Here is an 18,065-nt window from a genome sequence, read left to right as displayed (position 1 = left end):
ACTACTTCACCCTCCTCTGGCTCCTTAGTTTTTACTACGTTTGGTCCTGGGTTTCACTCCCACTGCTACTCACCTCTCTGCTAATCCACTGCAACTGCTCGTGCAAACTTCTAACACGCAAGACCACTACACATCTCTGCTGAGCCCTAGGATGAACCTCAGGTGTCTCAAAGACTCCACTCTTCCTTGGATGCCCTGTTCCACCAGACAATTTCCACTAGCATTTCAGCCAATAGTCTGCTCATCAAGTGGGTTTCGGATGCCCTTGTTCTCCACAACTGATTCCAAACATGGACTTTGCTTTGTGGACACTTCCCCTCTGCTTAGTCTTAAAATCAACTTATCTATATGGTCTCAGACTTCAACTTTTGACTAAAACAAATCATCTCCTCTCTATCCTCTGTTTATGGCCATGCCAAGTCTCCCGTAAGGTCAGTCAGCCTATGCAACCCAAATTCCCTTTGTGTCCATCTGCATGAATACTTTGGCTGATACTCTGATCTGAGGCCATTACATTTTTTTCTTTTTCTTGGGCCTTCTTTCCTTTCTCCTTCCCTTCCTGTCATCTGAACATATCACCATTCATTTCCCCGATCCTTATCCCAGACCATCATGACTCCTCTCCTTCTGGCCTGTCACCATTCCAAGCTTGACTCCCCTTTGAATAAGCATACTGCTTCTCTCTGCCTCTATTTACTTATCTCAATGGGCCCACTGATGAAATCTGTGCTGTCCCCATACCAGTAACACCCCCAACTACCTCCTCTCTAGTCAACTGTCTCACCCAGCATGCCTGCTTGGGGCTCACTGCATGAATTTCCTTCCCACCTCATACACCCCAAAATCTCGAACTCCACCAGTGGATTAACAATCACTGCCCCTATCTGCATTGCCCACCAGAATGTCCATTCACTTGAACAAGGTCCTTGCTATTGGGTGATAACCCCTTGGCCTTTGTCAAAGTTTCTCTGCCTGACTATATTCGCCATTACCTGCCCTGCCCAGACCACCATGATGTCAGTGTCTCTCTGTTCCCCTGACATCTTCTAATTCTTCAAGCACCTCATTCTGTTCCATCGCTACTGCCCTATCTGCATTAAAATGGCCCTCAACAATGTCACAAAAGATAATATCTATGACTGTGACCTATTCTGTACGAAGCATTACATTGCGAGATGCACCCTCTTCTAGGGCCTCTAACAATTTCTTCATACAAAACAGACTGTTAATGAATTGCATCCACCCATTTAATTTCTCTCCAGCCTTTGTTTCAAGCTTTCTCTATCACACTTTTTGTACAGTATACATAATCCTATAATAATGAATGAATATCTACATTGCATTTGATGGATACACCATCTTCAGTATGTGGTGTACTATCCCTCCTTTGGCACAAAGAAAATTAAAGATTAATTTAAATGCTTTACTCCAAATAAAAAATTTTATTTAAAAAGGAGCTAGTTATAAGCACAACAGCAAAATAAACAGATATATATAGACAACAAACAGTACTGATAAAAACTAAGGTTGCTTTTGCTTTATATTTAAATTGCATACAATTTATATATTTTCTTTGTAGCAAAATCAAATTATTTGTGTAACAATATCAGTTTGTGTGTTTCTGAAAATGTTTAAATAGTGAATTTAACTAATATTCAACTAAGTTTTATCTCAGAAAGCATTTCAAACAGAGATAGATGTAGACATTCAGAGCCAGAGATAAACACTGTCACATTGTTTACATTTTCAATTCAAGAACAAATCAGTTTACATTAGATCGTATAGTTAGCAGCACTGGAGAGGTTTGACCTTGAATAGCACTGAGAACATAGTCTTGGGGCTTGGCAGCAATGGAGTGAGCGCTGGACTTTCGCATTATGGAGTGGGAGAAGCTCCTGTGCTCATTGACCTACATTGGCTCCAGAAAGCCAGTTGGTGAAGGATATAACTGAAACCAATCTTTATACACTTTTATAAGCAATTATTTAGATAGTTACAGATAAGAAAGCACGTTCTAAGCCAACAATCACAGTTTAAGTTAGTGTCTATTTATAGGGACACAAGTGAATCCCCAGTTAATGGCCACCAACTACCTATAAACAAATTTATTATAGAATTTAGGGGCGGCACAGTGGTTAGCACCGCAGCCTCACAGCTCCAGGGACCCGGGTTTGATTCTGGGAGGAGTTTGCAAGTTCTCCCTGTGACCGTGTGGGTTTTCGCCGGGTGCTTCGGTTTCCTCCCACAACCAAAGACTTGCGGGTTGATAGGTAAATTGGCCATTGTAAATTGCCCCTAGTGTAGGTAGGTGGTAGGCAATATGGGATCAGTGCAGGATTAGTATAAATGGGTGGTTGTTGGTCGGCACAGACTCGGTGGGTCGAAGGGCCTGTTTCAGTGCTGTATCTCTAAATAAATAAAATAAAAATAATTGGCAGATTCCCTTCTCTAAATAAAAATTAGAGTTTATATGTACAACCAAAATTAAATCATAAACCTCCATATTCTGTCCGAAGCATTACATTGCGAGATGCCCCCTCTTCTAGGGCCCTTAACAATTTCTTCATACGTGCATTTCTTTTCGTAAAACAGACTGTTAATGAATTGAATCTACCCATTTAATTTCTCTCCAGCATTTATTTCAAGCTTTCTCATTCACACTTTTTGTACAGTATACATAATCCTACAATGAATGAATATCTACATTGCATTCGATGAATATACCATCTTCAGTATGTGGTTGATGAAAGACAATCATCTCAGGCCCAATCACTGCAGGAGTTCCGCAGGGTAGTGTCCTAGGTCCAACCATCTTGAGCTACTTCATCAATGACCTTCCCTCCATAAGGTCAGAAGTGGGGATATTCGCTGATGATTACATAATGTTCAGCACCACTCGCAACTCCTCAGATACTGAAGCAATCCATGTCCATATGCAACAACACCTGGACAACATTCAGGCTTGGGCTGGTAAGTTACATCTGTGCCACTCAAGTGCCAGGCAATGACTATCTCCAACCAGAGAATCCAACAACCTCCCCTTGACATTCAATGGCATTACTATTGCTGAATCCCCCACTATCAACATCCTGGGGAGGTGGGGGGGGGGGGGGGGGGGGGGCGGGGAAAGGGGGTTACCATTGGCCAGAAACTGAAGTGGACCAGCCATACAAGTACAGTGGCTGTAAGAACAGATCAGAAGCTGAGAATTCTGCAGCGAGTAACTCAATTCCTGACTCCCCAATGGCCTGTCCACCATCTACAAGGCACAAGTCAGGAGTGTGGGACTACTTTGTCCTGGATGGTGTCAAGCTTCGAGTGTTGTTGGAGCTACACTCATCCAGGCAAGTGGAGAGTGTTCCATTACATTCCTACCTTATAGATGGTAGACAGGCTTTGGAGAGATGGAAGTGAGTCATTCACCACAGAATATCCGATTCTCTCTTGATGAAGCAGCTGAAGGTGGTTGGTCTGAGGACACTACCTTGAGCAACCCCTGCAGCAATGTACTGGGACTAAGATGACTGGCCTCCAACAAATAAATGCTGCCTAGATGTCAAGGGCAGTCATTCTCACCTCTTTTGTCCATGTTTGGTCCAAGGCTGTAATGAGGTCTGGAACAGAGTGGCCCTGGCGGAACCCAAACTGAGCATCAGTGAGCAGGTTATTGCTCAGAAAGTGCTGCTGGATAGCACTGTCAACTACAACTTCCATTACTTCGCTGATGATTGAGAGTGGACTGATGGGGTGGTAATTGCCTGGGTTGCATCTGTCCTGCTTTTTGTGCACAGGACATACCTGGTCAATTTTCCACATTGTTGGGGAGATGCCTGTGTTTTAGCTGAACTGGAACAGCTTTGCCACTCGTTCTGGAGTGCAAGTCTTCAGTATTACAGCCAGGATGTTGTCAGGGCCCACAGCCTTCAGCCGTTATCCAGTGCCTTCAGCTGTTTCTTAATATCACATAGAGTGAATCAAAGCAGGAGGAGACAGAGATGCATCATCCAGTTGGCATTTCTGGCTGAAGGTGGTTGCAAGTGCTTCAGTCTTATGTTTTGCACTGACATGCTGGGACCCCATCATTGAGGATGGGGATGTTTTTGGAGCCTCCTCCCGTTAGTTTTTTAATTGTCAACTACCGTTCATGACTGAATGTGGCAGGACTGCAGAGCTTTGATCTGATCCGTCGGTTGTGGGATCACTTAGCTCTATCGCATGCTGCTTCTGCTGTTTAGCACGCATGTCATCTTATGCTGTAGCTTCACCAGGTTGGCACCTCATTTTTAGGTATACCTAGTGTTGATCCTAACATGATCTCCTCCACTCCTCATTGAACCAGGGTTGATCCCCTGCCTTGATGGCAATGAAAGAGTGTGGGATATGCCAGGCCATGAGGTTACAGATTATGGTAGAGTACAATTCTATTGCTGATAGCCCACAGCATCTCATGGATGCCTGGTTTTGAACTGCTAGATATGCTCTGAATTGATCCCGTTTAGCACAGTGGTAGTGCCACACAACACAATGGACAGGGTATCCTCCATGTGAAGATGAGGCTTTGTCTCCACTAGGACTATGATGTGGTCACTCCTAATGTCATGCTAGGCCCCCACCTTCCAAGAATGAGGCACATGAATTGTCAAGAACATTCGTTTTAAACTATTACTGGAGTGAAGAAAGGACTTGTTAAAAAGATCAGCTGTGGCTGGAAAAGATATTTGCATATCAACAGACAGTGTTTGGAAGGACAAAGCAGCCATTCCCTGACATATTCAACCCACAATGGACTTTTGACCACTGTTGAAGGTGGGTGAGCTCACATTCCAGGTTGACTGCTAAAGGTGTCCGAATACACAAACGGACATGGTCAAACAGCTAGTCACATGAATAACCTGCTTGCAACCTGAGTTTTTTTGAATTTGTACAAACCGTTTTGGGCAAAAAGCAGAATGCTCCTGGACTGAAGACCTCTCCTGGCTGGCTCGCCACAGCCTCTCCTGTCTGCCTGCTCCCATCTCTTTCTCACAATCCTCTGAATCCACTGAAGACACATGAACCCCAAGAGAGAAAGTCTCCTACAGCAAACAAGGTTCACGAGGAATACTGAGCTCCAACAAAAAGCAAGATTACCTACAGTCAAGGATTCTACAATGGGCTCGAAGAACCGTAGCAAAAACTCTTCACAAATTGCCTCAAACTTTTCCACTTTATTTTTCTTCTGCTCTTTTGCTATCTCCATTTGCATGTGTGTATCACGTATGCTTGCTAGCGTGGAGCGTGTCATGTATCCGTAAGCGTCAACCGAATTAGAGTTTAATAAATTTGAACCTTTTTTCTTTAAACCAAAGAAAGCCTGTTTGTGCTGGTGTCTTTGCCTTATAACTGGAAAACGGTGAACAAGGATTCACGAAGGGGGAGCTAAAAACCAGGGTGTTTAAAATTGAACCTTTACTGTAAGACCAGGTGAAGGCGGAAAGGGAACCCTGGACCTCTTTCTCACCTGGTTCTAACAGCTAACAATACTGTCAGGGATAGATGCATCCATGACAGATAGATTGGTGAGGTCAAAGTCAAATAGGTTTCTCCCTCCTGCTGGTTCTCTCACCACCTGCCGCAGGCCCAGTCTGACAAATATGCCCTTCAGGCATTGACTAGCTCAATCAGCAATGGTGCTACTGAGCCACTGTTGGTGACGGACATTGAAGTTCCCAATCCAGAATACATTCTGTGCCCTTCAGTGCTTCTTCCAAGTAGTGTTCACAAATGAGGAGCACCGATTCATTTGCAAGACTTTTTCAGTACAAATCCACCTATGTGACAAAGCTCAATGCCCCTTATTTGGTACCTCAGAATAAACTGCGAACTCCCTGCAACTATCTAATGCCCTCTGTTTTGTCTCTCATTAGTCTATTCCTTGGCAGCCACCAAAACTTCACAATCATGAGGACTTCTGCTTCTAGTTCTATTCCAAGACTGTTCTGTGGCCTTCATTTCATTGTCTAATTCATTTAAGCTACGGTTTCTACTTGCATTTTTGTGTCTGTCGGAACTATTAGAGCGAGATTGCCATCTTGCACTATAGGAGGCTCTTTCTGTGGTACATGATCGTTTTCTGACACAAGAGTAACTTCTGGATTCACTATCAGTACTTGCATTGGGCTTTCTTACACTCCACTCTTTCATCCCATTCTGCCAGTCTATGGACCTTGTTTCTTGGCCATCATCTTGAACATTTAACCAATATTTAAATTTGCCAGTAGCTTTTCCTGCATGTCCCATAATTATTGCATCCCTCCATTCACTAGACCCTTCTAGAATCTGTGTTACAAGTACCCAATCTGCACAATTGACTTTAGGATGTGATGGCTTTGTTAGTGTGTCATGATCACACACATTACCACCACCCAGACCATGATCTACCGCATTGTTTCTCAGGACCTTCATCACAAAACACATGAGCTTTTGAGGTACACGATGTCTCATTTATGTCTATCAGCTGCTCAGAGTCCGAGATTTTGTAATTAATTAAAATTAATCACAACAAATGAAATTTAACAGTTTGATTGCCATGTTTGATAAGTACCGTCTTACCATTGCAATCCATTAACCTATCTGGGCCTTTCCATTCCCTCTGATCCTCTCGTTTAGAATACACCACAACTCCTGAATTAACCTGTCTCTGATGGTCTCATGTGATGCCTCAGTGCTCTCCAAATTTTCCTCGAGATCTCCCTTCATGTAAAGTAATCAAATGTGCAGAAAAAATTGAACTAATTGTAGTACCTTCTAAAGCAGGAGGACTATCACATAGCACAGAAGGCAATTTGGGATTTTTCCCATAGACTAACGGATAGGAACTATACCCTCCAACCATCTAAAGTGACTTCTTTGCATAAACCTCCTTTTTCAGGGCGTCAACTTGCAGTCTGATTGATCAGATTAAATTTTATGCAGCAGTTTATTGATCACTGCACGATTCCTTTCAGAATCTACTGCTGAAAGGATTTTCAGCTGCGGTATTCATGACCAGTAGAGTAGGAAGAGGCAGGAAGTGCAGGAGTCTTCAATCCTCCATTACCCCCACCACCTCGTCCCCGTCCCATGGCACCTTCCCCTGCAATCGCAGGAGGTGTAATACCTGCCCATTTACCTCCTCTCTCCTCACTATCCCAGGCCCCAAACACTCCTTTCAGGTGAAGCAGCAATTTACTTGTACTTCTTTTAATGTAGTATACTGTATTCGCTGCTGACAATGTGGTCTCCTCTACATTGGAAGGACCAAGCGCAGACTGGTTGACTGCTTTGCAGAACACCTCCGCTCAGTCCGCAAGCAGGACCCTGAGCTTCCGGTTGCTTGCCATTTCAACACTCCCCCCTGCTCTCATGCTCACATCTCTGTCCTGGGATTGCTGCAGTGTTCCAGTGAACATCAACGCAAGCTCGAGGAACAGCATCTCATCGACCGATTAGGCACACTACAGCCTGCCGGACTGAACATTGAGTTCAATAATTTCAGAGCATGACAGCCCCCCATTTCACTTTCATTTTTAGTTGTTTTTTTCTTTTTTACATTTTTTACAACCTTTTTTTGCATTTATTTCATTTCATCTTAGTTTGTTCAGTTTGCTGACCCACTGTTTTTTTTTCATGTTTGCACTTGCTGCTGTTCAATATTCAGTCCGTTAACACCTTTTCTGTATTAATGCTTTGTCTTTCAACACACCATTAACATATTGTTTGCCTTTGCTCCATGACTTTTTGGTCAGCTATGTGGCCTTGTCCAATCTACACCTTCTCCTTTGATTATCTCTTGCCCCACCCCCACCTCACTTGCTTATAACCCGTGACATTTTTAATATTCGTCAGTTCCGAAGAAGGGTCACTGACCCGAAACGTTAACTCTGCTTCTCTTTCCACAGATGCTGCCAGACCTGCTGAGTGGTTCCAGCATTTCTTGTTTTTATTTCAGATTTCCAGCATCTGCAGTATTTTGCTTTTATTACAGGAGTCTTCAGGTATGGTGACACTCTCAAACCAGTACTCAGTACTGGAGACTGCAGGGAGTAACGACACCTTAAAAGGAGTGCAGCTCAGACTACGGTACCAATGGGCAAGGGACTGCACAGGATGGAACAGCAAAGAGTAGAAACGCAGTTGTTCTAGCAGATTCCATCGTTAGGGGAACAGATAGGCATTTCTGTAGCTGTCATCATGAATCCCGCATGGTGTGTTACCTCCCTGGTTCCAGGGTGCAGAATAACCTGCAGGGGGAAGGGCGTGAGCCAGAAGTTGTGGTACACATCGGTACCAATGACGCAGAGAGATCAAGTATTGAGGTCCTAGAGTCAGATTTTCAGGAGCTAGGCAGGAATTTAAAAAGGACCTTGAAGTTAGTAATCTCCGAATTACCCCCAGTGCCATGCGCTAGTGAGAGTAGAAATAGAAGATAGGGAGGCTTGAAGCATGGTGCAGGAGCGAGGGCTTCAGATTTTTCGAACATTGGGGCCAGTTCTGGGGCAGGAGGCACCTATCCAAAAGGGATGTATTGCACCTCAATAGGAGTAGGACCAATGTCCTTGAGAATCACTAGTGTGGCTAGGGAGGGTTTAAACTAAATTGGCAAGGGGATGGGCACCAGCAAGTAGAAAAGAGGAATAACATGCATAAAGTGAGTGCACTGGATAGTAATAGAGAAGTAAGTAGTACCATAGTAGACAAGAGCAGACTAAAAAGGTCTACAAGGAATGCAAAGACAGGTTTGGAACACATGTATGTAAATGTAAAAAGTGTGGTGAATAAGGTTGGTCAGCTTGTTTACAAATCCCTCAATGACCTCATCCCTCCCCATTTCTATAAACTCCTCCAGCCCAATAACCATCTACAATCTCTGCACTCCTCCAATTCTGGCCTCTTACTCATCCTGGATTTTAATGACTCCACCATTCAAAGCTATGCCTTCATAACCTAGGCCCTAAGCTGTGGGATTCTCTCCCTAAACCTCTCTACCTCCTTCAAGATGCTGCTTAAGAGGCTTTTGGTCATCGCTCATCTTATGTGGCTCGGTGTCAAACCTTGTTCGATAATGCTCCCATAGTCTGGTGATGCTTTACTACATTAAAGACACAATATAAATGCAAATTGTTGTTGGAAGAAATGAAAGGTAACCCAGACTGGGACACATGGCTGGGTAATTTGCTGAGAGATGATGAAGTAAGGCCGTCGAGGGAATTTGCAAATGATGAACATCTGAAATGAACGTGCGGGTAAATGGATGCTACTGCAAGGCAGCAAGCATTAAGGTGATAGCTTAACTGGACAGTAGCATAGTATACAGGTGGTAGAGTTCTAAACAAGTTACATTTTGTATAAGGTGCAGTACAAGTGGTCACTTAGGAATGCATTAACAAATTTGAGCCCTGAGGTGATATAAGTGTTGATGTGTTTTGATCTGCAGTAGGGGGGAGGGTGGGAATTGAGACATGTGATATTCTGGGGGTGCAAACAGTCTGCCTTGGTGAAGGACTGGACGAGAGGTTTGAATCTCAACTCAACGCACAGATTGTACATAGTTTCACTCGAGTGAGGTGGATCGAATGGGAGACGAGTGCCAAAGAGAATGGGCTTTGGTTTTTCTTATATTTGTAGGAAGTTCGGGCCCATTCATGACTTGAGTAATAGGGAGCCAAGGCTAGACCTTGGCCATAATAAAGGTGACCATACAGATGCAGAAAACCACTGCAAGAGATACAATGGATATATTGCAATATATGAGAATGGAACCACGAGATTGCAGTACCAGAGGTGTAGCATGGAATATGTTTAACCTATCAAACTCATCAGAACAGTTCTGATGAAAGGTCATCGATCTGAAACGTTGACTGTTTCTCTCTCCACAGGTGCTGCCCGATGTGCTGAGTATTTTCAGCATTTTCTGTTTTTATTTCAGATTTCCAGCATCCGTAGTATTTTGCTTTTGTCTAAGGGATAAGGAGTCACGGTCACAATAAAAAATAAGTAACATTCGTGTTGCTTATCCTTCTAAACTTAGGTTTGTATCTTGAGAAAGCTTGTTGAGCTAAACACTAGCATTTAGTACTCGTGGTTAAAGCTCAGTTAATACTGAGGACGGAATAGGGAGCAATTGGAGGTGATGAATTAAACTAATACTCTTCAATTATCTTATGTACTATAGTTGAAGCTACCCTTCGTGGTTACCCAAGGAAAGTGATCAGATTGGTCATAATTCATAGAGGTTACTAGAGTCAGTGGTATAGATTTTTAACTTGCCCTTGGGTGTAATACTGGCTACGAACCACCCAATTTTCATTTCCATCTAAAAATATCAGGTTTCTAACAAACTTTTGTAACTGATATCACCATTCTCAAACACCCAATTGTTTCTCTGATTCAGTCACACAAGTACAAATTCCATACGATATGGGATCATGTTTGCTTAAGCACCTTCAGATCCTTCCCCCAATTCACTATTGCTATGTTCTGACATGGATTACTTGCTAATCTAATAGTTATCTAGAAGGTCATGTATCCAACTGAAACTCATGCATGATTGGCGTAACTGAGTTAAAGACTGCATGCAAGTCATCTGGCATGGGCTCACTGATTGACAGCACTCAAGGAGCTTTATTCACTAATTCTGACAAAGAGTGATTGTCATATTAAAGCAGGGGCATTATTTTTTTATGTCAACTGGAAGGCACTTGATGTTTCATTAGAAATGGGATGCTATGCTCGCTAGCATTGTAAATTCTTTCTCCTTCCTTTCGAAACAGTCATCACCCCCACCTCTAAATATTCAGCCTTGACCACTATCTTTACAAACTACTGCCCAAAGACATTGAACAATTGGTCACCTTCCAAATCCAAGCCCATCTTTCCTGCAAATAAATAGAGATTCAACTGTTAGGTTTCTGCTCTGCTACAGCACTAAAATGGCCCTAATCAAGGTCACAAAGTGCATCCTTTGTTACTGTGACCGTGGTGCATTATCCATCCTCAACGACCTCTCCACAGCCTTTGAAACAGTTGACTGTGCCATCATCCTCCAAGATTTCTTCTCTGTCAACCAGCTAAATGGTACTGCCATTCCTTAGTTCTACTTATACCTATCCAACTGTAGTCACAGTATCTCCAGCAACAGTCTCTCTTCCCAGCCTCGAACCATTAATTCTGGAGTTACCAAAGATCTAACCTTGGTCCCTTCCTTTTCCTCATTAACAAATTGACCCTTTATCAATATCTGAAAACATGGCGCCAGCTTCGACATGAATGCTGACAACACCAGCTCCAACCTCCCAACTCAACTCCTTCATTACTACTGTATTGTCAAGATTGTTTATCGAACATCCAGTCTTAGATGAATCACAATTTCCTCCTTATAAAAACTAGGAAGACCAAAGCCAACAGTTTCAGCCCCAGTAACAAAATCCATAGCCTTGTTATTAACCCCATCCCCTTCCTCAGTCCCCTGGCTACTACCTCAAATTGAATCAAATAGTTCATAATTTCAGCATCCTACTTAGACCGAAAAGTCAGTATCTGATCCCATATCCTCTCCAACACAATGACTACCTACTTCCATAGCATCACCTGCCTTCGCCTCTACCTCAGCTCATCTGCTGCTGAAACTCTCAGTTATGCCTTTACCACCTACATATTCAACTATTCAAATGGTCTCCTGGCCGGCTCCATAAAGCGCTCCACCTCTTTGCTCCTCCTCTCCTCAAAACCTTAAATCCCACTTCTGACCAAAGATGAGATCACCAAACCTAATATCTCCTTCTCTGACTATATAAAATGCTATATAAATGCAAGTTGTTGTTAAATAAGTGGTATTTAATAAGTAAATAAAACAGAATGCAAAGATGACTAGGTCAAGAGAATAATTGCATTAAATGGTATCAGCTTTTGGCCAGGACTGTGATTTATGGGCATCACAGACAAATATCCATGTTATGCAGGTGACTTTAAAAAGTGGTCTCAGTGAAATTTTCTCCCCATGTATAGTGAATGTATTGATGAGTACATTAATTAAGCCAAATGAAAACCCTGCACTGTACATATGGAATCATTCCTTCATAGGGCTGCATCTCTTCCTTGGGCCATAAATGTATTCTGGAAAAAGAAAATGTGAATAGTACAAAATCCCTAAAGAAAACTAGTTTGGTGAAAGCAACAGACAGATGGTATAACACCAAAAATATCCAATAGGGCAGCACTCCCTTCGTGTCAACCTAGATTATGTTACAAGAGTTTTGTTTTTGTATTGAAAACTTATGAATTCTGTGTTTTTAAAAACTGAGGAAAGGATTTTTCTGGGGACATGATTGCTGAAACTTGGGTTTGGACTGAATGAAATACACAGACTGCAAGACACCTGTTTTCAGGCAACTCAGCAGGGGAATGACAGGTCAAAATTTATGATTGTCATGTGACTTGACTGTTGAAGTCAGTTTCACTTATGGATTGTAAAGGACCAGTGAGTTTGACAAGGAGCAGGCATTTGAAATTTGGCTGTGACCTGCCTGGAGACTAGAGAAAAAGACCTCTCTCTGTAAAGGAAACCGGCATCTCTTGAAAAGAAATCATGCATTTGAAAGGTGACAAGATTCCTATAACCTCCTGTCTCTCAAGAATTCCTGCATCCAGTGTGGTTTCTGTTGCCTCCTGTGTTTTGGGGAACACTGGAACCTGCAGAAAGCTTTTACTGCTGTGTTGCTGCTGAGAGTCCTGAGCAGACCTGCTGAAAGACCTGTGTGACGCCTGCTGCAGATAAATCGCCTTGAACGCCTACCCATCACAGACTGTTCACCAACCTCGCCTGGAGTGACTTTGAGTGGCATCTGACTATTTGACTCTGGGACACCTCACCGGACTGAAAACATCCCACCAGAACATAATAAACTCAATCATATTATTCCTAAGAAACATCTGGGGGACAAATAGTGTGTCGAATTTGGCTATTCCTCGGTAGGTGGGAAACTTTCTTGATATGCTGTGACCTGTGGAGTAGTGGGACTAGATTAACAGTGCAATACTCCTGCTTTGGTCGTAACAATTACATGCCTGGAGTGCGGCAGACATTATGCAACCTTTATTCTTTTTTTTATAAAAACACAAAAGCAGAGACTTGATTTGGGTGACTGATTTTTCTAGCTGATTGCAGGGTAACAATTCCCATCTTATACAAAAGTCATTTTCTACAGTGACCCAGAAATGGCACTAATCAAGCTGCTATGCAAAGAGGTGGAGAAGATGAACGATCAGAAACTTATTGGGATGGAGTGACAGATGTCAATCAAAAATATTTTGAGGAAATATCTGACTAATTGTCACGTGCAAAGTCTTCCATTTGTTTCCTATCCAGAATGTGAATTCCTTTGCAATAAAGCTTCTTGCAGAAAATGCCTTGAAATACAGAACAGGTCCCTCAGCATCTGCAAAGAGAAGAGACAGATTAACATTTCAAAATGTCTTTTCTCCTTACAGATGCTGACAAACATGTGTACTTCATACAATCTGTCATTTATTTGTTTTTATTCCTGATTTCCACTACTTCTAGCTTTTTATTTCAACTTTGTAGTTCTATAAGTGGTAAAAACATAAAAGAAATGTCGCAAACCTCAAGAGGTCCACCAAGAGATAAAGCTTCAGCTAATGTGAAACAACAGAAAGCCTCAAGATCCAAGGGGCTTTTCTAGGCTCAATTCACAAGTGATTTATTTAGGTGAACAAGTTCAATATATTTATAGGTGATAGAACAGATGATCAAAAGCTTGGTCAAAGAGGTGAGTTTTGAGGAAAAAAGAGAGGTAGAAAACTGTAGAGAATTTACTGGTGGGGTTGGGGGGGGGGGGGTGGGGGTTGGAGGGCGGAATTCCAGAGGTTAGGGCCGAAACAGGTGAAGGCACGGCACCAATATAGGGCTGGAGGTTACAGAGGTAGAGAGGGGCAAAACCATGGAGGGATGTGAAAATAAGGATGAAAATTTTAAAATTGAGGGACTGCAGGGTCAGGAGCCAATGTAGGTTAGCGAGCACAGGTAATAGATGAATGGGACTTGGTACAAGTTAGGATATAGATAATTCAGTTTTGCCTGAACTCAAGTTGATGTAGATTGGAAGACGGGAGGCCAGCCAGGACAGATGAGGGTTTCAACCGATGTTCGGAGGCAGGGCAGAGTGTTATGAAGGTGGAAGTCTTGGCGATAGAGCAGATATGTGGTCGGAAACTCATCTCAGAGTCAAATACAACATCGAGGTTGTGAATGGTCTTCGTTCAGCATCAGGCAGTTGGAAGGGAATGGGATGGAATCAGTGACTTGGGAACAAAGACAACAGCTTATGGTCCTCTGAATATTTAGTTGGAGGAAATTTCTGTTCTTTGATGTACTGGACAAGCATTGTGACAAATCAGGGACAGTGCAAGGTCAAGAGAGGTGGTGGTGAGGTACAGCTGGATGTTGTCAAGGTTCATGTGGAACCTGACACTGTGTTTTTAGATGATATTGCCGAGAGGCATCATCAAGGTCAGAAACAGGAGTGGACTAAGGATAGATCCATGGGAGACTCAAGAAGTAATGGTGCAGGAGTTGGAAAAGAAGCCATTGCAAGTGATTTGCTGGCTACAACTGTATGTATAAGAATGGAACCTGCAGACCATGGATTCAAGCCAAATTCCAGAGATTAACACAATCTAGGCTGACACTTCTGTGCATACGGAGAGTGCTGTACTTTTGAAGACAAAGCCCTTTGGATGAGACGTTAAGCAGAGGTCCTGTCTGCCCTCTCAGATGGATGTACTGAAATCTCATGGCACTATTCAACTATGTAAGAAAACAGATGTGCTCTCTTGCTATCCAGGTCAATATCCCTTGAGCACCAAAAAAGCAAACCTGGTCTTTTCCGAAGAAGGGTCACTGACCCGAAACGTTAACTCTGCTTCTCTTTTCACAGATGCTGCCAGACCTGCTGAGTGGTTCCAGCATTTCTTGTTTTTATTTCAGATTTCCAGCATCTGCAGTATTTTGCTTTTATTCTGGTCTTTTATCTAGTAGCTTGTGGAACCTTTGCACAAATTTGAAAAACAAGACTTGCATTTATATCGCGCCTTTCACTACCACCAAACATCCCAAAGCGCTTTACAACCGATGAAGTACTTTTGAAGTGTAGTCACTGTTGTAACATGGGACGCGGGGCAGCCAATTCGTGCTCAACAAACTTCCACAAACAATGTGACAATGACCAGATAATCTGTTTTTTGTGATGTTGATTGAGGGATAAATATTGGCCAGGACACTGGGGATAACTCTCCTGCTCTTCTTCAAAATTATGCCATGGGATCTTTTATGTCCACCTGAGAGGGCAGATAGAGCTTTGGTTTAATGTCTCATCCAAAAAGTTGCACCTCTGCCAGTACAGCACTCCATCAGTAGTGTATTGGAGTGTCAGTTGAGATTGCAGTGCTCAAGTCCTGGAGTGGAACTTGAACCCACAACTTTCCTGACTCAAAGGCAAGAGTGATACCAACTGAGCCACAGCTGACACCACTTTTCCTTCCATTACAACAGTGACTAGAATTTGAAGTGCTTTGGGGCACCCTTAGAACACCAAAGATGCTATATAAATGCAATTCAATGTTTCCATTTAGTTATTTATCACAATGCAGGTATATTTTTGCATGTTTATTAACAGCTGGAGCACAGGAGCAACAATGCAAGCCCTTATCAACAGAATTACATTCACATAATTTTTAATGGGGGTGGGGGTGAAAGAGGACACAGTGGTTAGTCTTTAAATGTATAGTTTTTTTTTTCCTGTGAGCTGTGGCTCAGTTAGGGATAGGGTGGGAAAGTGGAGATAATGTAGTTCAGCTATGATCTTATTGAATGGCACAGCAAGCTCAAGAGGCCATATGGCCTACAACTGCTCCTATTTATGTTCTTAAGTACACAAGGTAGCAGAGAAGTGAAAATAATTTATTTAACCATAGGATATAACTCAAGTCAGGAGGTTTACAGTTTATACCAGAGTTTTTAGGTACTTGGACATTATAAAAATAGCAACCAAAGTAAACATGCGGTTCTCCTACTGGCTGAACTTGGCAATACAAAAGCACAAAGTACTGCAGATTCTGGAAATCTGAAATAAAAACAGAAAATGCTGTAAATAGTCAGCAGGTCTGGCAGCATCAGTGGAGAGAGAAACATAACTTTTCACGTCAGTGATCCTACACCATAACTGGAAAAAGTTAGATAGGCAACAGGTTTTGGACAAGTACAGAGGCAGAGAAAAGGCTTAAAACCTGTTACAGCTCCCAATTTTTCAAGTACTGGTCACCAACCTGAAACATTAACTGCTTCTCTCTCTACAGATATTGCCTGCCCTATTGAGTATTTCCAGCACATTCTATTTTTATTGGTATAAATATGCTGACTTGCTTTGAAAATAACGAAGCCACACTTTCTCATGGGCCTTAGGAACCCCTGGCGCATGTGTTTCTGATGCAAAATGAGTACGAGCAGCAATGCAAAACAGGTCCAGAAGGTCCAACACCTTGTATTTATACAATGCTTTTAACATAGTAAAACGTCCCAAGGCGAATCTTAAATCTAAGCAACAGAAAAAAAGGCTTCGAAATAATCGAATCACCCGCCGCCGAACATGATGAATATATAATATCCACAAACAGGTCAGGGCTCTGGGCTAATTCAATAGTATCGCGGAGCCTTTTCTCACTCACCTCATTGTTGACATTCACCGGCACCGCTGCCATGCTGCCCCCGCGCTACCGCTCGGAACGGAAACCGGAGCTCGCGCTGCCGCTCGGAAAACGCTGGCGTTCCGGTACCAGGCGGACGGCAACCCGGCAGGGTCAGTCAGATCCGCTTTTCTTGCGTATCCTCCACTGTCAAAATAATCGACTTTCCAATAAGGGGAGAGGGAACCGTTAACGGGGGAAACACAATTAACGTACGGTTTTAAAATATTTTAATCTTTAAACACTTGAATTAGAAGTAACGTCAGGGATAAGGGTACATGCTGTAATTCCCCCCCCCCCCCCATCCCTTCACTGTTTCTCCAGCTTGCAAAACATAAATTCCCAGGTGTGGGAAAGTGGTCGTGTGTAGTTGGACCAGGTGAATGGCAGATACCTTTCCTTGAAGAACGTGAGTCAGCTAGTTCAGCTTTACAGCAAAATAGCTGCTTTCATGCTCATTTATTTTCTGACTTATTATGCTCAATTTAATGATTTAGAATTATAGAATGACAGCACAGAAAATGGCCATTCGGCCCATTCTGCACTGGGATGGAATTTAAAATTACTACATCTCGATTGGGAGTCCAGTACCATAACCACAACACTACCAAAACGTTTTCGAGCTTTAAACATGTTTCAATGGGACAGCATTTGAGAAGCAGTGATCATAATATCATTAGGATTACAGTAGTCATGGAAAAGGACAAGGAAAAATCGAATGTGAAAATACTTAACTGGATAAGGGCTAATTTCAGTGAATTAAAAGGGATCTGGCTCAGGTGGATTGTATTCAAAGATTGGCAGGAAAAACAGTAAATGAACAATGGGAGGCCTTGAAAGAGAAAATAGTTCAGGTACAGACTAGACTCCACAAGGAAGGAAAGGCCTACCAAAGCTCGAGTTCCCTGGACGAGTAAAGATATAGAGATTAAAATGAATCATAAAATGGAGGTTTATGATAAATATAAGACTCATAACACTGTAAAGAACCACGCTGAATACAGAAAGTACAGAGAACTCAAAAAGGAAATGAGCAAAGTGAATGTATGAAAATGGATATATAGATATAGATTTATATCAACATTAAAGGGAATCTAAATGACTTTTATGAACATAAAATTGTAAAAAGGGTAGTCAAATAAAGAATAGGGCCAATATAGGGACCAAAAGACAGATCTTCTTGTGGAGGTAGAAGGTATGGCAAGTACTAAATAACTACTTTTCATCTGTCTTCACTAAAGAAGATGCTGCCAAGTCACAGTAAAGGAGGAGTAAAGATATTGGATAGG

At 42.5% G+C, this 18,065-nt stretch overlaps 1 protein-coding gene and 1 long non-coding RNA gene across 6 annotated transcripts in view; both read right to left on the bottom strand.

The window, feature by feature from the left end:
• srfbp1 (serum response factor binding protein 1) overlaps positions 1-16,871 on the bottom strand; it is a 269,448-nt gene extending 252,577 nt beyond the window's left edge. For 3 of the 5 annotated variants that reach the window (XM_068029898.1, XM_068029899.1, XM_068029901.1), the window contains exon 1: positions 16,759-16,871. In XM_068029898.1, the coding sequence (XP_067885999.1) occupies positions 16,759-16,791 (33 nt within the window). In that variant the 5' untranslated portion in view covers positions 16,792-16,871. The remainder of the gene's footprint in view (positions 1-16,758) is intronic. The other 2 variants (XM_068029900.1, XM_068029902.1) reach the window with 1 other exon arrangement.
• LOC137369158 (uncharacterized) lies at positions 13,097-15,052 on the bottom strand. Its single transcript, XR_010974885.1, has 2 exons — positions 14,912-15,052; positions 13,097-13,454 (listed from the first exon to the last, which is right to left on the bottom strand). It is a non-coding gene; the product is annotated as an uncharacterized lncRNA (long non-coding RNA).
• Positions 16,872-18,065: the final 1,194 nt, after the last annotated feature.

This window comes from Heterodontus francisci, chromosome 4 (assembly GCF_036365525.1).
Source record: "Heterodontus francisci isolate sHetFra1 chromosome 4, sHetFra1.hap1, whole genome shotgun sequence".
Taxonomy (NCBI): Eukaryota; Metazoa; Chordata; class Chondrichthyes; order Heterodontiformes; family Heterodontidae; genus Heterodontus; species Heterodontus francisci.
Note: the sequence above shows the minus strand (reverse complement) of the source record. Positions and strands in the feature narration are given on the sequence as shown.